At 32.1% G+C, this 24,864-nt stretch overlaps 1 protein-coding gene and 1 non-coding gene across 2 annotated transcripts in view; one reads left to right on the forward strand and one right to left on the reverse strand.

The window, feature by feature from the left end:
* The window catches only part of Smp_130570 (putative receptor tyrosine phosphatase type r2a), a gene marked incomplete at its 5' end in the record, with an annotated part of 62,373 nt that overhangs the window by 23,728 nt on the left and 13,781 nt on the right, over positions 1-24,864 (reverse strand). Inside the window, 7 exons of the mRNA XM_018789956.1 lie at positions 6,280-6,348; positions 10,547-10,737; positions 12,026-12,335; positions 12,605-13,104; positions 14,310-14,490; positions 16,814-16,929; positions 20,915-21,007. Of these exons, the coding sequence (XP_018655347.1) occupies positions 6,280-6,348; positions 10,547-10,737; positions 12,026-12,335; positions 12,605-13,104; positions 14,310-14,490; positions 16,814-16,929; positions 20,915-21,007 (1,460 nt within the window). The remainder of the gene's footprint in view (positions 1-6,279; positions 6,349-10,546; positions 10,738-12,025; positions 12,336-12,604; positions 13,105-14,309; positions 14,491-16,813; positions 16,930-20,914; positions 21,008-24,864) is intronic.
* On the forward strand, positions 5,759-5,830 carry Smp_tRNA_00130_Pseudo_TTG.1.1. The gene has a single exon. It is a non-coding gene (tRNA).

The following is a 24,864-nucleotide window of genomic DNA, read 5'->3' on the forward strand; positions in this document are numbered from 1 at the left end:
AAGATGTTTATCAAAAGAACTAATTATATCAGATGTAATAATTTGTTCGGCTTTCAAAAAAACACAGTAACAATATTCTTCTTTTAGATATATTAACTAGATTATATTTAATAAAATCATAGTTAGTTGACTGACATTTACATTAAGTAAACACTCAGTTTGATATATTGATTGATCAATTATGGTATGAAGTAATCAGTTTTAATCTATAGGTAGAATGGTTGTAAATTCAAGATAATCATTTTAATTCATTTGTTTAAAAGCCCTGGTACGGCTGAGAGTGAGGAGATTCAGCTCTCCCTCTCGAAATGCTCTCACATGGCCACGCGTATATAGCCTCTGACAGGGAAGTCCTACTCACTACCTTCTCGTGGCGGAAGTGTTGTTTACAAAATTGAGAGGACGAAAAGCGAATGACCGGCACTTCAAACGGATCTGTGGATATGGAGGATCCACATAGAAGAGTTAGATAACCCTTATTCCGGACCAATGGTGCACATGAGCTCCAGTATCCCGAGGGAACAACTGGCATATGAATCAGTCGTTGGTCACCGGCTACCATGGGACTACATCTCCTTACGATGCCCCGCTGCCTTGTGGATCAGACCTTTTGGTCAAAGGCTCCGGGTGTGGCCCCCTAAGCAGACCAACTGCTTCAGTTTGGGCACCTGGTCAGTATCACAGCCCTCACGCATATCAAATGATATTTGTGTGGCGCACATATATCTGGTTCCTCCTTGTACCAATATTTATGTGTTTAAATAAGTAAATGAATTTATTAAAAAAACAGTGGTAGGATAACATTGGGTAATTCAGCTTTTAGGAAAGGTAGCTATCTTATATAAAAGAATTATTAGAATCATTTAACAGGTTTAACTTTAATGAAATCAAGTATATTATATCATTCTACTTATTACTCATATCAGTATTTAATATTTAACAGTATGAGATCATTTTTATCATCTAAATTCTTTATCAAATATGAATAACTGTGAAAATAGTAAGAAGAGTTTTAGGTAGACCTAAAAGCTTATTGGTCACAAACAAAACGGGAGTTTAAGGTTAACTTTTTTATGAATTTTCCCAACACTATCTCGAATTAAATTTTATAAATAATGTGAATGAAAAAGTATGAAATGAATTAAACTTTACATTTTTATTGGATAAAACATACAAGATATTCGGTGAAATATCTGATAACTGAATTGTGAACTTAAGAACTAATGAGTTTATGTTTCATTTAAACTTATTTTAAAATAAATTCGGGTTTTATAAGCAGATTTGAATGTTTGTCAGTGGTGGGAATCAGGATACATTTCGTCTAGTGTGTGACTCGCCTTCTGGGTAGACATGCATCTCAAAGTTCATGTTCAGTCTGAATTGGATTCCCAGTGTAGACATTAACGCCGGGATACGTGTACATCCGTCTGAAGAGTCCCATATAAGACGAAGTATATTCCGGACACCACTACTAGCTACCACCCAACTCTACCTGCAACTTAATTTCAGTATTGAGGTAGACCACATGGAATACACATATCCCAAAAGAAACTTATCGATTTCAGTCTTGCACACTAGCAAGAACTTTGAAACAATCAATAAAAATGATTCAAGTTCAAGTTTATTTTCTAAAACAAGATAACTTATTATGAGTTCATTTCTGAATTTCGATTAGCCAATGATATTTAGAAAATCATACTAGGATGATATTTGAAAACATGAAAACCTTTAGCATGAAGAGGACTTTAAACAATGGCCTTCAAATTACCAGCATGAAATGTGAGAAGTGACTACCAGTACAATATTGATTTCATATTATTTAACAAAATAATGTTTCTAGTATTTGAAAACGACAGTATGAATTTAATTAACCGCTGATATTTTGACTTTAAAAATGTAAGAAGCTGAAGTCGAAATCCTACTCATCCACTTGTCCTCTCTATCTGATAAAAAAGATAGCTGTTAGGAATAAGTAAACACCTACTATCCCATAGCACATATGTCTACCAGATACAGATTTACTGAATGTAACAAGATATATAACATTATAACAACCCAGCTGGAGACCTTCAAGTTTTATAATGAGTTTCACAAAACATTATTGTCGAATAAAAAGACATTAAAAGTCTTAAAGCTGCACAATCATTTTATCTTTTTATTTTTACAGATACCCAATAAAACACGTTCATAAATGTCTATTCTTCAGAATGGGTGGTTGTAGAAAATCGGCAGAGTGCCTTGGAATTGAGATTCATAATTCTAAGAGACCAACCGATGTGAGTGTATTTTTTTCATTCTGCATTGACCTGGTAGATTTGTACGTCTCGACTCAGTTTCAAGTAATCTTTTTACCTGATTACAGTGTTAAATTCTCTATTTTTATCTTTTGGCCTGATTTATTTGCTAATCTATTCTAAATGTTTCTGCACTAGCTGTAATATACATTCAGTGAATCACCACTTTTACATGTAAACTTTCAATAATGACCATTCAGTCAAAAGACCAAATTTATTATTTCAACGGTAAAATAAAAGTCTTTATTGCGATCATAAACCGAGCAATGTTAGACTACCGTTAAAAGCTTGGGAACAACGGACAGCCCTTTTGTCCTAGTATGAGACCCCTCAGCCAATGTGTACCCACCATCTCAGGACCTGCCTCGCGCGAACGCTTAAGCTATAGACCACTGAGTCCGCATCCAACAGTTTTAATGTTTGATTTCAACCAATCCGCGATATTGAGCGACTATCTTCCATGACCAGTGGAGTTCAACTGTGTCAGTGTGGAGGTAACTACACACCAAAGATAATGGAATATGGTTGCGCAATGTAGTTGATCGGTTAAAGTTAGACATTACCACCGTTGGATGCCGGTCCAGCGGTCTAGAGGTTAGGCGTCCACTTGAGTCTGGTGGTCCTTGGTTTGGGCTTCACATGCGGGATCGGGAATGTAATTTGCTGAGTAGTCCCATACTAGGACGAATGGGCAGTCAGCTGTTTCCAGGTTTTGAATGGTAGTCTAATATTGGTCAAATCATGATCTCAATTAAAACTTAACAATCTCCACAACTTTATATTAAAAAATAAAAGTTGTTTATTGTGAAGATGATTTCTGGTAATTTGTTTTCATATGAAAATCATTCCAGTATTTCAACATGAACATTTTGGAAATATGATTTCTTTGTTAAATTAGAAGCTTTTTAGAATCTATTATTTTGTCATTCTGTTCATCTACACTCTAAGAACAAGTAGAATATTAAAAATTTCAGACATAATGTTACTTTTCACTACACTGAATTTAAAAGAAAGCGTTATTGTTGTTGTCATTCGTAGTTCTTAATTTTATAAAAATTGAGTTTTAACTTTCAAAAGTTTTTCAAATTCATTTAAACAAAATTAGTAGAGAATTTTTAATTGAAATTCACTTGCCAACATGTGCTGAGATAATATTAAGATGTATCAGTACCGAACAGTTATTTGTTTTATTTTGTTAATTGTCAGGAATGAGCTATAACAATCATCTTAATATTGTCGACTTAAAATATTATGAACAGCACGATTTCTTAAGTTGATTGAACAGTAATTCATCATTTCATAGTTTCAATTACATTTACTCAAACTCGATGGTGTTTGTCTCATTCACCTTGTAATTTAATTTCATCCTCAGAGGCTTTTTGCCAAAACTTTGAGACTACTTTTCCAAATTGTTAACTTGATGATCGAAAAATATCTTAAAGCTTTCTAGGTAAGACCATAATTTATAGATGACCTTTGGGCGACATTAAACTGACCTTGAGAGTGTCCACCTAATAACTAGGTCCCCTGAGGGTTATAAACCAGGGTGAGGAATTAAAAATATGATTTACGATTGATGGTTAAGATCAAGAATTAGATTCAGGGTTTTCGTCACGAACTGATATCAGCCATAATGCCAAAACTCTATTTAGTCATATGGATGAGCGAATTTAGCACCGAAATCCGAGACCTGTTATCTTATACCTGGTTGGTTCGTCAATAATTATAGTCTTGCCGCTTTCTACTTGGATGATGATAATAACAATTATTGACTTTGAATTACCTTATTCATATTTACTTTATATGATATAAGAAGACTAGCTATTGAAATCACTAATCAAACTTAAGATTTTCCTGTTCACACTTTAAAAAGATATAAAACCAAGAACTTATTTACTCCATAGTTCATAACTTGTTTCATAATTAATTTCAGATGTACCATGAAAAATTCATTAAATATGTCCCATACTAGAACGAAACGCCCTTCCAGTACTTCCAGGTTTTCAATGGTCGTCTAACATTGATCGATTCATGTTCTCAACGAAATACATTTTCTCTTTGAAAATCCTTTTATACCTTTGTCAGCATCATTGGGTTATGTGAAAATATGGATATTGATTTTGATACGAATTATTTAAACGCTTAACATTCCAATTTGGTTTAACAATAAATAGGACAACGATGAGGAAAAAAATCACTAAAATTTAGTATATAAATCCAATGGTATCACATGATTTTGTACACGTGTAACATTCAAAATTTTATTGCCTAATGCAGTAATAATTTCCTCATTTATTTAATATTATTAAGAAGCTACTGTGAATTAATCAGCTTAAGATTTAAAACAGCCCAAAAACTCTTGAAATCTTCGTAAAAGTTAAATGCCAGGTATGAATGTTAGAAAATATGTCAAAGGTTTTTAATTGAAAGTAGCAAAAAAAACTACATTTAACTTAATGTTTACTGCGGAACCCATCATGATCGACAAGGTGACTTTAAAGTCATCGCACAAACATCAAACCAACTTGTTGGCTAACGACTATTTCAATCATCTGATCTTAAAAATACTTTAGGTGTCTGAAATGACAATTGCAAATGTGGGAATTAGACTTTTGTACATGCTTCTGAATTATTTAAATCAGTATGATATTTAATCGTAATTTTTGTTAGGGTTAGCATTAGGTGCAAGATTCAGTTTAGGGTAAGCACGCTATGTTCATGATGTTACACTTTTAGGTTTAAGATATTAGAATCAAGGGGGTAATGTATGGATATGTGGAATATGTAAACTGAATCCTATCTCTGAATATCAAGGCTAACACTAAAGTCAAACACCAAAACGTTTTTAGTTAAAATAGTTTCTCAATCAGTTGGAATTGATATACTGTTAGCAAATCCTTTTGTCTTTGGTTAAAAATTATTCTTTCATACATACTGTTTTCTTATTGACTAAAACAGCTGATAACCTTAAGGTCATTCAACAGCATACTTTACATTGACCAAAAGAAACTATCTAAGACGTATGGTTAATGAACTTAAGGAATTATTATATCACTGAACTGAAACATCTGTGCAGTTCTGTTGATAGTCATTTATTTCCCTGCCTTCATGAATAAGTCTATTTTTCATCATTAATGACCAAAAGTCTTTCAGATATTTATCTCAAAGTTATAAATATAAACATTGATTTATTAATAGTGTTCAAAACTGATTGACTTTCACTTGTTTTAATCAGTAATGAACTAATTATTATTATATTTCAGATAAGTGAAAAACTGAAAATTTTCACTTCCTTCAAGTAAATATGAAAACAAATAATTTATGTTTGTATATAGTTCACAATATGCACATATGCCGATAAGAGACTGACCAGTTGCAGTCCTAAAACATCAATGGGAAGATTCAAACAAACAATACTAAGTGAATTTAAACTTCACCTCATCGCACAAGCAAGTGGCTATCAGGATTCAGTAGCTCAGTGGATAACGTGATGGCCTTTGAAGCGAAAGGCACTGAGTTCGAGTTCCAGAGTGAACATCAACTCTGAAATGCAGGTATATCCGGCTGATGAGTCCCAAATACAACGAAACGCGTGTCCTGGATTCCACTGCTAGCCACTATCCATCTTCGCTTATAATGCTTGTGAATTAAGGCTATATAGAGGCAATACGCACAGTATGCTTATGTGCCAAATAAGAGACTGATCAATTGCAGTCCTAAACATCAATGCGAAGATTCAAACAAATAATACTAAGTGAATTGAACTTACTTTATATTTTTGATTTTTTATCAATTGTCTACCATAAACTAAAATTTCAGGTAATGAATTTGTATTTAATTTCTCTGAAAATGTTAATTTATCATTTTGTATTTGGTGACTTCGATTAATATCAATATTTGATTTATTAAAAGTAGTATTTCTTTTATATCGTTTCTTTGTTTCTGATATTGGTATATTTAATACTATTTCAACATATGATCCAACAAATGCTTCTTGACTATATTCAGCTGCAATAAATATATTTGGATTCCAAGATTGTGATGCTTCATGAAGCTTAAATCAGAAAGAAAACAACATTCAATAGAAAATTAATTGAGACTCATGTGTATTAAATGTCTTCACAAAAAGAATACAATATACATATATAGTTCATTATCATGTTGGAAACTAATCTAAAGGTTTGTAAAACGTGTCTGGTAATATAATAATAAGACTAATGAAGAGAGAAAATTCAAATTTATGTAAATGAAAAACAAAAGTGACTTTTTTTCTTTATAGTTGAAAGCGTGAGTCAATTGAATCTAGACCACCAAGGAAAACCTAGAAGCACTAGACGGCCGTCTCGTCCTACCGCGGGACTCCTCAGCAGTGCGCATCCACGACCTCGCCTTGCGAGATTCGAGCTCAGGACCTAACAGTCTCGCGCCAGAGCACTTAACCGATAGACCACTGAGCCGGCTTCCTATGGTGTTTATGTCTAACTCCAACCAATCCACGAAGTTGAGCAACCGTTCACCAATCGTCTTCAGTGAGTTGATATCTCACAACAGACCTGGTTTGAACTCCACTGGTCACTGCTTCTCACTAGAACTCTTGGATTTACCTCCCGAAGTCAGTCACTAGTGAGCATATGATTATTATCAGAAGGGGTGTTTTGTGGAGATTTAGTATTTTTCATAGTTGAAAGTGTGAGTCTAACTTTGAAGTGGATAAATATGATTCCTAAACAACACACATAATTTCATTGTGAATACTAAAATATACATGAAAATCAAGCTAACAAATACATTTTTTAATTTCTGTTACCGATATTCACTTGTAATGTAATAATAGTGAAACCAAGGATGAAACCAGTTATCACGTAAAATTCAATTCAAATACCAAGACACCAGATTTCACAAGATATGAGGGTGAATGACTAATTGCTTTTGCATAAAAATTACATGAAATTATCGAACATTTTCATTATTGTCCTATTAGACGGGTAACAAATATTGTCGATAGTAATGGATAATATTCGTCGCTTCATAGCATGAATTGACTGAAATCACAAATATAAAACAACTAATCTAAATGTGAAGTGATCTAAGTTTGACTAAGTTTCTGGGTATGATCTCAGAAGCTATAACGGATTTGCAGTGCTCAGGAGTTCCATAATATACCAAAGAGTCATCCAGTGATGGATGACTTTTTATTGTTATCTAATGGAGTTCATTTGGTGATAACTGTCTTCTTACTTTATAACCTAGTACAGTATACAGATGAACGCTTATTTTTAAAACACTGAAAAAGAAGAGTTTCTTTGCCCTCTACTGAGTAGAGATTGATCGAATGTCATGCATTTAACTTACTCTAAATCGTTTGAAAAGAATGACAAACAAAAAGAAATTAAATAATTTACGTTTTCAGCTAAGAGTTTATTGCTTTCAAGAGTTTTCTTGTTTAATTACTTCCTTCGATGTTATATATATCTTTATTTTCTGTCAAAGAGTTTAGTGAATTCCGTTTGATAAAAACAGGCACAATATTTATACTACTGGTTTATTTTATGATGTGCTCTAGAAGGTAACAAGATAATTTTTTTTCTAATTACCAAAAACCTATTACCTATATTATCATTAGATTCAACTGGTTAGCATCCGTGTGTGATCATATTAGCTATATAAGCAATAAGGATTCAAGTAAGTTGACAAATCGCTTGTATTGTAGTCAGATGAACGGATTTCTAGTCGTAGCCCCCTCCTCCCTAAGTGAACACTTTGAATTATCTACTCACTAATTTTTCTGTAAGTAACAACTAAGCTATTTCCCACCGAAAGTGTTCCGTTGACAAACTCATCTTCAAATGACTGATGGCTGAATTAAAGGCTATATGTAGTTTGATGAATTTATTCAATAATGAAACAAACTTTTTTTAAATGTGAATCATTTTATTGTTAATTCTAATTAGACCAAACTTTATTTAGAACAAATTGAGTTATCTACCGTTTTATTGTATATAGGTATTTCAGTTATGATATTTATTTCTTTGTATAATCTTTCCTCGTCCTTCATCACACCTTTTAATGAAATCTTAGATTATGGACTGAAAGTGATATAGATCATAATGACTGTATATTTCTAAATCAACGTTCATTAGCAAAGATAGATAGTGGCTAGCAGTGGGATCGAGGAAGCGCGTTTCGTTGTATTTGGGACTAGTCAGCCGGATGTACCTGCATCTCAGAGTTGATGTTCACTCTGGGACTCGAACCTAGTACCTTTCGCTCCAAACGTCATCACGTTATCCACTGAGCTACTGAATCCTGATAGCCACTTGTTTGTACAATGAGGTGAAGTTTAAATTCACTTAGTATTGTTTTGTTTGAATCTTCCCATTGATGTTTTAGGACTGCAACTGGTCAGTCTCTAATTTGCATATGTGCATACTGTGTGTATTGCCTCGATATTACCTTCTTTCACAAGCATTGTAAGCTAGCCACTATCCATCAATTGCAGTCCAAAACATCAATGAGAAGAATCAAATAAACAATATCAAGCCAATCAATGTTTATTGTTTAAATTAAAGTGCATCTTGAATAAGATCATATAAACAAAATAAATGTCACAAGAATTATTACAATATTTATTTACAATAATAAACGTAATATAAATGACGTAATCAAATTTGTGTATAAACTGATCAACAGAAATCTAGTTAGACTTCAATTTTGTATTGATTTTTACAAGTAAATATTCAAGACAAATCAGATCTTTCCCATGAAATTTAACTTTTTATTTTCCTTGATGTTCTAGAAAATTAATTGTTTTTCCCAGTAAAAATAAATTAATTTTTTGTATAATGCGTACTATGAAAAAACGTACTTGAAACTTGTTTTAAAAAAAAAGAGAATTATCTTACTAGGTGTAGTTTTGCATTAAAATGTTGGTTAACTGAATCACTTATAATACTTTACACTTGTAAATAGTTAAGATCATGAATCAGTTGAAGCTAGATCACCATGGAAAACCTGGAAGCACTGAACGGCCGTTTCATCCTATTGTGGGACTCCACAGCAGTGCGCCCCCACGATCCCGCTTCGCGAGATTCGAACCCAGGACCTATCGGTTTCGCGCCTGAGGAGTCCCACAATAGGATGAAACGGCCGTCCAGTGCTTCCCGGTTTTCGATGTGGGGCTTGCTTCAATTGATTCATGATCTGAACTATATAAAATTACTAAAATCTCCACAAAACCCCTATCCTGATAACTTTACACTTGTGTTTATTTGGAATATTTAGCTTTTACTTACTAGTCATATTTCTTTATTTCATCTAGTTAGAATGAAAAATTTAGCTGATGAATTCATTAGAAAGTTAAAAACATCGGTTATTTATTTGATTCGATGGATGAAATAATGGGTAGTGAACTAACCGCAAAACATTTAGTTGTCACATGGAGATAAGATTTCAGATGACAAAGTATGAATGTAAATGGTTCATGTTTAAGTCAAGTCCACCGGTTGATACTTAGTACTTGAACCTTGTAGGCATGGTAAAGTTTAAGAAAAACTTCGTTGAAACATTCTGGTTTTTGAAATTTTAAGACCGTAATGAAATAATATATAGAAAAGAATAGCCAAGCTTATCGGTTTATTACAAGTTGAAACTTTACACCTTCCTCAGTTGGTCTTATTATAATTACATATACTTTACCAGTTAATGTATCCATTTTCGTACTAGAAGTATGTTCCATATCACATTCGATTTAGTTCTGCTTAGCTAGTGATTCGATTATATTCAGTTGTTTTTATATTGCTTTTCAATGCTTCTTTTTATAAAAAAAAGAAACCTATCAGACTAACAGATAAATATAATGGAGAGAAGTAATCAACTGTTATTTTCTTCACTAATACTACTAATACAATAATAAATAGTGTAATCTCTTCATAAGATAATTGGAATTCGACTCCTGTTTGGAATGATTATCATTTGAGTAATTGAAGATAATTCTCAAATCAAGTGTGAAATCAAATAGTCTTAGGTTTCACAAAGGATGTCGGTTTAGTGATCTTACATCGTAATAATGTTTTTTTTAAAATTCGAACTTTCATGCACGATATACACATAAAACGTAAATATGTTACGGTAAATAGGTAGACAACATTACCTTACTCAGGCTATGTAACTAGATCAAATGAAAAACTACCAAAGAAACTTATTTTTATTATCCCTAAAATAATATCAAATTACAGTTTTTTGATACAACTTACTTTTTGTGGCCAATTAAACTCTTTTGATTTCGGAGTTAAATTTAAAGAATCTGTTGTAAGAACCTTAGATAAAATCAAATAATATCTTCTTATACGACCAAGACTTTCAGAGACACGAAATACTCGTATAATTACTTTTCCTGTTTCCGGTTTTACTGTGACTGGTATCGGTCTAGGAACTAGAAGTGGAGCTAAACATTAACAAAAAATAAATGAGAACAAATATTATAAAGTATATTTCAAAATGGCTCAGAGATTAAAGTACATTAAAAAGTCATTTTTAACATTATGCCATGAATACATTGTGTTTTACCATTTTATGAGATTGTTTAATTTCAGTGATACCGTAATCATCTTCTAGTATCACCTGTTACCGTAATATCGTATGTTTGAATGATTTCATAACAAAGGTAACTATGAGAATAAGGCATGTATTCCAGTGAGTTTGTTAAATGTTTACCTTTAGGTAAGTCATTAGCAATGGAATAAAAGCATCGGTTAAAAATTCGAGAGTGAAATAATTCTGGATTTCTGATACTTCTTACACTAGTTTCAACTACAGATATGAACCTCGAAGTATTTAAGAGTTTTCGATATGTGCATATATCACTCCAATTAATGATAATAATCTATGTACATTGTATGTTTAAATATGTCACTTTTTATTCCAGACTTAATAAATGTAGCTTTGTAACACAATAATTGATGAACAAACAACTTTTATACATATCAAAACTTAATTAACTTGAACTTGTTCAAATAGTATGATGAAAGCACTCAACTCCTCATTTGTATTAAATAAACAATATGTCGTTGTTTCCAGTCAGATAAATCTATGAAATATCTTTTAACTAAAACTAACCAAGTGGCTTGAATTCATCTTTCTTACAGGAATTCAGGAGCAGCCCGAATATTTTCGGGGTAATATATCAAACTACGAAACTGAGTAACAGCCGTTCGAATACCACGAAAGGCATTATTCTCTTCAAGATTGTTGAATAATACCAACTAGTATGAGAACTAGATCCAGAGTCCACTGCTGACTACCTCTTAAAACTTCTCTCATTTTGATGTGCATTATTATTATTAATGACTTTGTTCGATATTATATTTTCGGTACAATATGGAATTCTCAGCACAAAGTACTCCAACAAGTTTCTTTTTATTATTTATTGATCGATCTTGACGATAAATATTGAGTTATCACCAGTTAGGTATCAGCATTTTAGGAATCATCAACTGAATAATGTTCATTCTTTTCAGTGAATACTGCCAGCCACCACTATGCTTCTGACTGTACTTTTTCGTAACTTGTACAGAGAAAGGTCGTAAACTTGTCATAAACGTACCTGAATAGGTTATGAGAATAATAGATATAACGATGTGTCAAAACAAGCTAGCCGCTCTTATGGTTTTATTGTCAATAAAAAAGTATCTGAAGTGTTCAACACACGATAAATAATAAATAACATCACTTACGAAGCATTTGTGTTCGACAACTTGTACGCCCTGTTGGAGTTGAACTGTCTATAGTTGCACTTTGATCATGTTGTGCGTAAATAGGCTTAATTTGTACATCATACACCGTATTTGCTTCCAGTTCATCAATGACTAATTCATACTGAGAATTATCTGAGGTGGATGACATATATCCACCATTTGTGTTAATACTGGAGCTAGAAGATTGATCCAGCATTGATGTTGTAACTTCTACTGAACGTGGTTCATACAAAATTCGATGCGGATGACTTCGTTCATCAGCATATGTTTTAGATCCAAGTAGTTGAATCTGTAATTAGGTAGGAGATAGTGTTAGTGCTATTTACTTGTAAGTTTTAATTTCATTAATTTCATAAACTAAGTTACCGAAGTCCTATTAAATCTGAGCTATTATCTGCAGGATAATGTTCTTCGTGATGTAGAATGTTCAAGATAGAACATTTTTAAACTTCCTATCAGTTGATCACAACTGATTCTATCAGGAACTAACTATCCAGTAAAAAAATTATATAGGAATATGCCAAACCAAATTATTTCGATCTTGTTCAAATAACTTACTTCAAATTGGTAAAGACCTTCAAGTTGACGAGGACGTCTCCAGGAAATTTTAAGACTTGCCTCACCAGGTTTAGCTGTCTCTAAAGTTTGAACCCAAGTACATGACAATTGACTGATTCGTTTTAAATCTTCCGGTCCAGAAATGCCTAAGTTATGAATTTCTTTATTAGCTCCATTAATTTCATGTGAATTGTATACCCCAACATGAATAGGTTCACTCAATCTTCCATGCCTCCGATCTGCTCCTCTTGATTTTATTCTTATAACATAATCCTTTTGTGGATCTAATAAGTCAAGTGTGGCCATTGTAACTGGACCAACATCCAAAATCTGCCATGTATTCAAATCTTGTGTATTTTCGTTTGTCGAATAAAATATACGAAATCCAGTTATTGGTATTTGGGGTTTCGTGATAGGCCCAACAGGCATTGTATTCCATGTTACTTTTATTTGTCTTGGATTTATACGTAGACCATTAATTTGTGATGGAGGTTCTGGTACTATTTAGAGTAACAACAAAATAAACATATTTATGTTTGAATTCAAATGACAATGTTAATTAACTCAGAACATAATAAGTAAATACATTAAGAAAAATAAGCAGAGAATCACTGCTGAGGCTCAGAAAGGTAGTTCTACATTTCAAGACGTCGCAATAAACTTTTCTGAAAATTGCAAAAACTATTCGTCAAAACTAGTTAAATGAAGTAGGTTATGTTAGCTGTTTATTAAAGTAAGAACAAGTGATAGCTTGGTTTTTGAAACACTCAACTTTATATCACTTCGTGGTGGGTGCGAACCTCACCCCCATCTTTAATTTAGACCATTGCCTAGTTTGATTTAGTTTGAAGCTGAACCAGTGGTAGCTGTGTTACATTTTTGAAACATAGTTCATCTCATTGTTTCTAGTCATTTGTAAATAACTTATTTGCCTTAATTCTCTATAATCCTATATCAGTTAAAAATTAGAATTTCATTTGACATTTTAATTTCGTCTTCTCTGTCATTCACGCACATGATAGAAGTAATACATAACATCAGTGAATAGCGATTTTGAAATGGATAAGTTAATGAATGCACAGGGTCTTGTTGTCGGGAGTATTACTAAAATTATTTCATTATTATTGCAAATATCCAAGATTATAGACAAAATTAGTGCAATTTCAATCTAACCATAGTTAATTTTGTTAAGAAAACCACATTGTCATTTATTTTATACTTCATTTATATTTGAAATGATTTATCTTGATTGTTATATTCATGTAGTCCATTTCTGAATACAACTCTGGGAGAGGACAAACCAGGTTCCATCTGAGGAGGAAATTAAGAAACGACGTTGAAAGTGGATAGGACGTACATTGAGGAAATCACCAAACTGCATCACGAGGCAACCACTAGCTAGGAATCCGCGTAAGGGAAGCGGAAAAGAGGGAGGCCGAACAACACATTACGTCGGGAGATTGAAGCAGATATGAAAAGAATGAATGTTAACTGGAAAGAACTAGAAAGGATTGTCCAGGACAGAACTGGATGGAGAGTGTTGGAGGGCGGTTTATGCTTGTGTACGAGGAGTAACAGGCGTAAGTAAGTAAGTAAGTCTTGTTTGCAAAGTACGAATGAAATGAGATATTTCCTCTTAAGAATTTTTAACAAAATTTTTTAAAAAAAATGATTATGCGATTGTAAATAAAAACGAAGTACTTACATTCAGCTGTAGTACGGATTGTACTAGCTGCTGACCATGGTCCTGGTCCATTTTTAGTCAATGCTCTTACTAAAACTGTATAGAATGTACGCTCTTTAAGATTTTCAATTTGTAATAATGGTTCTTGTGTTGTTGTGATAATTTCAGTTTCATTTGGTGCACTGGGTTGAAAATATTTAACCTAATTTATATTAAATTGTTAAATTTTGATAAGAAAATGAAAAATGGAATTAAAATTATTGTCAAGTTCAAATAATCATCTTGTTCAATATCAAATTATGAAAAAAATTTTAATTAAAAAAATATGTCAAAAAATGTAATAGACTATTTGTCATACTATAGGGGAGAACTAAAAAAGATAAAAAGATAAAAAGATAAAAAAGTTAATTATTAGTGTCACTGTTATGTTAAGAACATTGACGTGTTTTTAGCGATAACACTTTCCTCATTTAAATTTTCAGGAGTTGAACTTTTATCAGGAGATTCACTTGTTGACTTAGAATATGCCTATAATATAGTTCTATTTGGTGAATAAGCTGACAAAATACAGAGTTTTCTGACTACCATAAGCAACAATGCAAGTATGTTCGGAATGCGAATCTCTCATCGAAATGAAAAATGTTACTTTAAGATTGGGTTGCATCGACACCTGAACTAATTATGGGGAGTGAATTAGTTGAGCGGGTTGACCGCTTCATTTATCTTGGGAGTCTCATCAGCCCTTGTGGTCTGGTGTGTGACGAAATCTCAGCACTGATCCAGAAGGCTCGTCTAGCTTTCACCAACTTGCGTCATTTATGGCGTAGGCGAGATATCTGTATACCGACCAAAGTAAGGGTTTCTTGTGCAGCTGTTCGTTCCATCCTACTTTATGGTTGCGAAACATATCCGCTAAGAGTAGAGGATATTCGTAGGCTACTAGTTTCTGATCGTAGGTGTTTTAGAAGCATTGCTCGTATATCCTGGGACCACCGAGTAAGTAATGCAGTTAATAGGAAACGAGTACTTGGTAAGGATGGCAAATCGATTGAGGAAGTAGTGAAACTTCATCAGTTGAGATGGCTGGGACACGTGTTACGTATGCCCAACCACCGACTGCCCCGATGTGCTGTTTTATGGTGTAGGAGTAGGTTGGAAGAAAGCTAGGGGCGGCCAGACCAAAACATAGCACAAATCCACGAAGTCAGTGACAAGTGAACTGAGCCATGTTGGTAGGTGTAAACTACCTGGTTGGGATCCGCGAGATGATAGCAACCGATGGTTAGAGACCTTGAATGACATGGCTCAAAATCGTTTGCAATGGCGAAGGTGAATCCACTCTTTATGTTCTGCCAAATTCTAATTCTCTGAATTCTTCATGTCCCTATCCTTTTTCTCTTTCCAAATTTATTTCACTGTATTATACTCCTTCAATAACATCTTCAAACGCTAATCTTTCCAAGTACTGCTTATACTCTTACTACCTCTACCACTATGGGATTTGAATCGACAGCTAATGTGGTATGGCAACTCGAACTGATGTACGTACGTACGAAGTTTTACGTTGTTTCTGACTGACTGACTACATTAAGAACTTATCATGAATTCGTTGACAATTTATTTTCCATAAGTTACTAATTTTATTCTACATTATTACCAGCATTCTTTTGTACTAATAGGGCAATTATATTTAGCCAGTATCCGTGTACTAAATCTATAAGATCACTTACTTTGATTTATTATATATCATGTAAATAGGTTTTCATGAGATTTTAATTTATGCTGAATTGTATGATGTAAATACTAATTTTTTTTATTTTTAAAAACGTTTTGTAACGGTAATAACTTTAGTTATCCCCATAGAATGGCTGGTCAAATAATAATAAGTCTAATAATTTGTTTCGTTTCGCAATACATTCAACATTGATCGTATGCTTCATCAATTATATGATATGAATTCAAATAAAAAGTTCATAAGTAATTTCAAATTTACAGAATTCCATTTTTTACAAGACGTCATCTACAACTGTTGTTACTTGTATATAATATTTCTCCTTATTACGACCCAGCTATTCCTATTGCTTAGTATTCTTGGACACCAATACACTCGACACGTCCCCAAATTAGAACACGGTTGAACAGGGAAGAAATTATATTCCGAATAAAAAGGATATATGGAAGTAAGAAGCGCACTAAGAAATATGTTAGTATATTTTTAGTTTTTTACATGAGTAGATTCTAGAGTCTTCTCCAAGCATCGACTAGCGCTGATTGGATAAGAATTAGCCAATCGGCGTGCAGCAACATAGTCGTGCATGAAATATGCTTTAATCCAATCTATGTCCCGCTAACAACAACATTCTTAGGTAAAATCATTTTCCGACTTATTTTACAAGTAAAGGACTTTTTAAGTGAATTCCAGATAAAAAAAACCCCTAGAATCCACAAAAATCAGGTAAGCAGTGCATACAACTATAGTTCCATTTTAAAGGTTTATGTAAAATATTTAACTCTTAAATAATTACCTGATAGCTAGTAATTTCTTCAGTCCATTTTTGTCTTGAAGGTGGGGTCCATGCAACTTCTATAGCAGTTGCCGAAAGTCCTTTAACACGTACATGTAGTGAATAACTTCCAGGTACTGAATTATTTTATATTGAAAAAAAACAGTGTAAAGAATAAAATTAGGAATTGGTTCTTTGTCCAAAAACAACAATGTAAGACTAAGTTTCTATATTTGTGTTTATTTCACATGAGATATGTAGCAATCAATTGTCATACATTTTAATATATCTCATTAAGCTGTTTCATGGAGGATAAGACCAGTGATTGGTGAGAATAACAGATGTAAAGTGAACTGTTTTAAAATATATATTCATTCCCTTAATACATTTATGACAGAGAATGCTGTTTTAGTGCATGGTTATAAAATGTAACTACAATAATTTTCCTGACTAAATTGAATGGAAGGCAGGTATTCTCATTTGATTGAAATCAGGTGAAATAAAATTTACAATAATGGTACCACTTAAAGATTTAAGCTATATGCGGTATATTAGAAAGTTATTCGACTAGATTACCTAGAATTTCCGTGACTGATGTCATTATCTGTTTCGTTCTATTCAATAACTGTTTATCAAAGCTCACAGAGATGATCCAAAATGCCTTCAAAACAAACACCAGATTTCAATATTCTCTTAAAGAAACATAAGTTATCATTCCTAACAAAGTACTTTAAAACTGGCTAGGTCGGAATCTAATGGTTCACTTTTTTCTTTTGCTTATTTCTAGACATGATTAGGTATGAGGTATGACAACTCCCTAAAACTTTGTGGAACGCATTACCAAACTTACTAGTAAGAGGACATATGATCATTATTTAGTTGACAGTTTCATTAATATTAGTTCAATTTACAGATACGTTTCTCCACAATGACTGTAAGTGCGTATATTTAAGGAGTTCCAAACTGGGACAAAGAAACTGTCCAATGCTTCATGGCTTCTATTGTTTTTCAAACTTAAGTCAGTCTGTGATACGTTATTCGTACATTCGTTATTTGATATGTTTGCCAAGATATACTTATTTCATTTGGTAATAAATCAGATTAATTTTAATACTGTCCTAATTTCTGATGGATAATAGAACAAACGATAATTATATTTCAATACTAATTACATCCGGTTATTGAAAAAACTTATTAACGACAATTTAGATAATTCTTTTCCATAAATTTATATTGTTTTTCTGAAAAGTAAAATATATTGAAACTATGTGATTACTTATTTACGCCTGTTTCCCCTCGTACACAAGCATAAACCGCCCTCCAACACTCTCCATCCAACGCTGTTCTGGACAATCCTTTCCACTTATTTCCAGATAACATTCATCCTTTTCATACCTGCTTCTCTTTCCCGACGTAATATGTTCTTTGGCCTTCCTCATTTCCACCTCCCCTCAGGATTCCCAATTAGGGCTTGACTTGTGATGTAGTTTGGTGATTTTCTTAATGTATATCCTATCCACTTCCAACGTCGTTTCCTAATTTCCTCCTTAGTTGTATCCTGGCTTGTCCTCTCCCACAGTAGGCTGTTGCTGATAGTATCTGGCCAGTGAATATTGAGTGTTTTGCGTGGACAACTGTTGATAAATAATTGTACCTTCTTGACGATGGTTGTAGTAGTTCTCGAAGTTCCAGATCCGTACAGCAAGACTATTTTAACGTTCGTATTGCAGACTGTGACTTTGATATTGGTTGACAGTTGTTTTGAGTTCCATATATTCTTCAATTGTAGGAATGCTGTCCTTGCTTTGCCAATCCTCACCTTGACGTCTGCATCAGATCTTCCTTTTTCATCAATGATGCTTCCCAGATACGTGAATGTTTCCACCTCTTCCAGGGTTTCGCCACCAAGTGTGATTGATCTGGCGATCTCCGTGTTGTATTTGAGGATCTTGCTTTTTCCTTTACTTATGTTGATATATTAGTAAAATATATTTCTAAAAGTCCTGATTGTACATCGTGTTACAATGTATGAGTGCGAAATCAATATTCAAACCAAACTGATGGGGGAAATATATATACATATTGTAAGACTATTTAGGATTCTGTGATAAATCATGAGATTACAAATTATAACCGTCAATTTTATCAAAGATTTTTACTTGTTTACATTAAAACTGTTGTTAACTATCTGGTGAAAGATTTTTATTTTTAGAAAATCACGTTTCGTCTAGACAGTTATGCAGCAAAATAAATAATTGATACGAAAACAGAATGTGATCAAGTGAAATTTTATTTCTTATAGCCTAATTTAAAGATAACATTCATAGACAAATCTAAGTAAAAGGATTTCCGTCACAACTCAATTAATATCAAAAACTTTGTGTTCAATACTTTGGAAGTTCATAATGTTTAGGAATATCAAAAGACGAAGTTAGAAGCATTACTGACGATAGTCTGTACAAATACGTTAATAGAGAGTCTTCTAAGATATACAGCTGTTAAACTCAATCTATTGCTAAAGTTATGTACAGTGTTGCGTAAGATTATTTGACCATGTTAATCTTTAGATTATCAACTCAGTGGTAATAAATATGTCGACAAGCAAAGTTTTAGTTTAGAGTTAATATATATATGTAGTAACTAAAGACAATAACAAGTTATTCAGACTAATGTAGACTTAATGTTTTCTAGATATGTAATGACTGTTTCACAACTCATCAGTGAAATATACTTCTATTTAAATGCAAAGGTTATATCGAGGCAATACGCACAGTATGCACATATGTCAATAAGAGACTGATTAATTGCAGTCCTAAGTATCAATGGAAAGATTCAAACAAACAATATCAAGTGAATTTATACTTCTATTTAGCTTATAGGCTATATTTTAACTGAATACTAGTCTTTTTTTCAGTATGTATGTGAAGGTTTTAAAAAAGTATGGTTTATGATTATTATGTAACTTAGAAAAATTCAACTGTAACTTAATTCCGGACTCCGTTCACTAGTAATCAATATCAAAAGTTTGACTGTCCAAAGAAATTCAAAAAAATAAGTGGATCTAATTTTAATGATCTGAGTGAGGATACAAATATTCTAGAAAAGTAACATGTGAAAAATCTATCAAACGTTTGATAAAATAACACTCAAAAAAATCTTTCAGCAATAAATATCACCGGAACTGTTACTTATGTGCTTCTTCCAGATTAAACATATGGCGTCAACACAGAAAAAAACGAAATTGTCAGGATGAATATTAGGAGTAGTAGTAGTATCACTGATAGTAAAAGATCATAAGGCATAAAGAATATGATTTGAAAAAATATGAGTTCACAAAGTAAAGTGCATAAAACAATTTTTCACCTCTATATCTAAGACAAAGCAAGTAATGTATGCAACTGTACTATCATGATAGATTATGAACCATATAACCAACGTTCCTGACTAATAATCACGATGATTTTGCATACATCAACCAGATAGCCTGTACTTATTAACAGGCGTCAGTTCAAAAGTTATTGACATCATAGATAGATGCCATGTGATAATTTGACCAACCTTAGCTTTCGTGTAACTTATTCCTACATCAGTTATGGTCTGTAGGAATACGTCGAAAGTAAAAGAAAATAAATAACAGATCGTTTTCTCTTTAACTCAACAAAAATATGCAGTGAACAGATAATTTAAATTTTATTTTAAAAACCTTTAACAGTATCAAAAAAGATTAACATCATACTAACATATTACGTATAAAAGTTCAATATTATCAAAAAGTAGGAAGTGGTCTAATGAACTACCCACGTGATATTTGTAAAGCCTAAAAAACCAATGATGCTAATTTTTGTAAAATAATATCTGATAATCAATATGATCTATCAGGAAAATGTTTTGCAGTGAGATATACGTTTATAGGTAATGAAACTGAAGGAGATTATTGAACAAATTAGTACAGTAACAGCGGTATGGAACTGTCATGAAAAGAAATATTATGTTTATTAGAAATGATTGAAATTAAATTAATTTTATGGTATTATTAAAACTATTTACCAATAATACAAATTTATTTGAACACCCCTCTTAGCTTAAAAACAATAAGAATAAAGAAACAAAAAACAGTCTTACCATCTTCAGGTGTACTAATATTCAATTGAGCTGGTAGACCAAGATCAACACCATTGTAGGCAGCCACTTCAAACTGATAAATACGTCCAAATTCTAAATATTTGTAGAATAGACAAAGTGAATTGAATGATATTGAAAGTAAAAGAAATGAAGTGGAATTTGAAAAAAAATGTTAAAAGATGTTTATTGTTTTTAAATCTAGCATAATCAAAACTACATTACAAACTATTCATGAATTCAGAGCATTCCTACTCTATATATCATGTCAGAAATATACTGACATATTAGAGATACATCTTGTTACCAAAAGAGTTTTTTTTCAATAAGATATAACTATCCATAATTAACTAGCAATCATGTTCACACACATGGAGTTATATTGGGGGTGTTTTGTTCTATTTGTCGTGACCATAAAATAAACCCCACACATTGTGTGCATTATTACATATACCCCCTTATCCAAAAGATAACTTACATTTGTATCAAGTTAAAGCTGGTACAGAAATCTTCTACATTCATTGTATCGAAAGATGATAAGGTATTTTAGTTTCACGCTCAAAATATAGACTAATTTTATAAATTTGGGTTAAAATGTCAACCAGAAGTTGTTTTTTTTTTAGTTTAAACTGCTAAGGAAAGGAAAGTTACAAACATTGTCTTGTGAAGTTGTCATACTTATTGCCAAAAATACATAATATAAACATAGTGTTTGTAAATAATATTGAAGTACTATAAAAACTCGAAAATGTTCAGTAGCGAATGCCATGTAGAAATACATTAACTGAGGAAAGCCTATAGAGATTTCAGAAGGTTAATTATTTAAAGAAAAAAGAAAGATACATAATATGACTACTAAGTGTTTGTGCATTTTTGATGACCTCAAAACAATCATAGTTCGAAAAAAGTATTATACCAATATCTTCCAAGTCTCAACTCATCTCTTGCTAACCTATATTATATGGTTAATATGTTACTAGAGAATAACCGCATCCATTTACAGTAATCTTTAAATATATCAGAAACGTAACAGTTATACGTGATACATCTTACTACAAATAATTTAAAGTAAACTTTATAAAGAAACGTCTAAATTATTTACAGCAGTAATATGGCTCAGTTTCTTTATTCTAACATCCAATAATAACTTTTGGGGATAAATTTTAACGCTATTTTCATCTGCAGGTGACATCAGGAAGAAGAAAAATATAAAAAAAACATGGATCACTGAATAGCAAAATTGAAATTGTTTAGAACTTTCCAGCAGTTTGTATTTCAATCCTTGGACACAGAAGATGAAAATCAGCAGCTCAATTTTCATAATGACTACGATACCACTGAGTTGGGATGCAGTTATTTACACACTGATAAGTGGTATTATTGTGTGATATACATTCATAGTTAAATGTGTAAGACTGAAATTTGACTACTGCTTTACATATATGCAGTTTAAATCCATGAGGAAAGGAAAAGAAACTGTAGTTTAGTGATACATCAACTAATGGTCGTCTTTTTAAATTTTATCTTAAAACGAGGATGAGTGCAAACCTAACCTTGGGTGATGCGACAAACAGTCAACTGTATTTTTTTAGTTCAGTATATTTCCAAGAAGTTAATCTAATTACGTAGTAGGGTAACTTATTTCAACTACTCATGATTAAAGTTTAGGAACATAGATCTTCCTAGTAAGTGATATTTTATGAAATGATACGAAGTATTTTATGTTATTGATGTGACCATACACCACTGTTTACTTGGGTCATGGGATAAGATTACTTTAGTCAACCGGACTTGTATTAATTATTAACCAGTCTGATTTTATTAAAGTAATATGTACTTCAATTCAACTAAATTATTAGATTATTTCAGTTATTGAAAATTACTATAGTATAAATCGATGAAGGAATTTAATAGACATAGTTAAAACTATCAATCCCTTTGATTAATTTAGATAATGCAAGACGAAGTTTATGAGAACTATGTGATATTTATTTAATACATTTTGAACAATCCGATCATACAAATACTTCTTAAGAACACAAATGAATCATAAAATGTCAACTAGACAAATTGGAAGTTAAGAAGAAATAAAGATAATAATGAAAGCAATGTGAAACCACTTAGAATAATAAATCAATACTATTAAGATATGTTTAAGGTGAGAACAAAATATTTCCCAATACAAAGAGAGGCTTTGAATTTCCATATGATCAAGGATTGAATTAATCTTAGTATATGCCCTAGATACTTTTGTCCAAAATCAGAAATCTTAAGTTAAGATCAATCCTATAACCTGTTTCGGCTGATGAAACAGAATGGAAAATTTTGAAGATGGAGTGAAAGAGTTTTTTATTTAAAAAGTACAAAGATCACTTTGGTGTAAATGCTATTCACATGTTTTAACTATATGTTTAGCAATGGTAGAAAACAAATGTTTGTCATCTGCCCTTATTGGGTCACTGTTCTGAGACTTCAACTTGTAAATCACGATATCTATTTGGCCACACATATGTAAATTGATGAACATAGTATGATATGATGCATTTGTTTGCATATAGTTTAGGATTTCGAAACATAAACCTTGTTTATTCAGTGATAATGACCTTTACTGCGTAGTATGGTTTTAATGATAACTAATTTGAACCTTTGTTTCAACACATAACTGTTTGACTCAAGACTGAATGATAGAGTAGTGTAGACAGGATTTTCTAGTGCAAGAAGTGTAGTAGATCTCATCGGACTATGACTTTTCCATCAATTTATGAGTTTTAGAAGATAATCATTCTTCATTAGTGTTTTATTCACCAGCTTCACCTCATCTTCTATAGCATCATTTGTTAGGTTTCTAAAAAACACGTTATCGTTTATTTCACATGCAACTACAGTTTGCTGAGTATCATATAGTTTTTCTTCATAGTAATTTATAAAGTCATATTTACTGTATGATTTATGAATTCATGCATCATTATCAGAAGGGGGTTTTGTGGATGAATACAAGCTTCACTGATATAGTGTGTCTAAATTATAAGTTAAAATTTTGTTAAGCGTATTAGTTTCATAGTATATGTATTTACGATCATATAAAATTAAAGGTCAAAATAATCTGGATAGTACATAGTACACCGTCAATACCATGCTGACACGATTACTTAATGCAAACTAAGAAACAATACGAAAACTGAATATCATCAAGATTTTCTTTACAATGTCAAACTGAGATCAAACAGTACTCTTGAATTTTGTAATAGGTCACTAGTCATTATCACTTCATCATGTTATCTACATGTAAAAGTTTTCACCAATTATTATTCTTCTCTTACTGAATGAAATTTTACATAATGATTAGGCGAGACTATAATTTATAGATGACCTGAAGTGACCCTGGGAAATTCCAACTCCTTATTAAGTTCAAAATAAGGTTACTAATCAATATGAAGAATTAAGACTATGAGTCTAGATTTAAACTTTCAATCACTAACCGGACCAATTGAAATAAAGGAATGTTATTTAGTCATATACACAAGTAAATTTCGTATAAAAATCCTATAGGCTCCATTTTAAATCTTATTAGATTATCGGTACACTAATAACTATTTGACCGTCCAGTGCTTCAAAGTTTTCCATAGTGGTCTAGCTTCGATTGACTCATGATTTCAACGATGATATAAACTCTTTCTTATTCAAGTTATTAACAGGTGAATTTTCTACTTCATCTATTCAAGAATAAGTTATTCAAGCAATAAACAAAAACCATTCAGATGTTATAATTCACCATTCAATACTGTAATCTTATCAATGTTAATGTTATTCTCTCTTTTTCAATAAATTTTATATCTAATCAATGAGAAAGGAAATCATATTTGTATTTGTGGTACATACAATGCACTGTATGCCTAGCTAGTTTACGACAAATTATTATTACTACTGCTATATTTATAATGCTTTACACACCG

This window comes from Schistosoma mansoni, chromosome W (genome assembly GCF_000237925.1).
Source record: "Schistosoma mansoni strain Puerto Rico chromosome W, complete genome".
Lineage (NCBI taxonomy): Eukaryota > Metazoa > Platyhelminthes > Trematoda > Strigeidida > Schistosomatidae > Schistosoma > Schistosoma mansoni.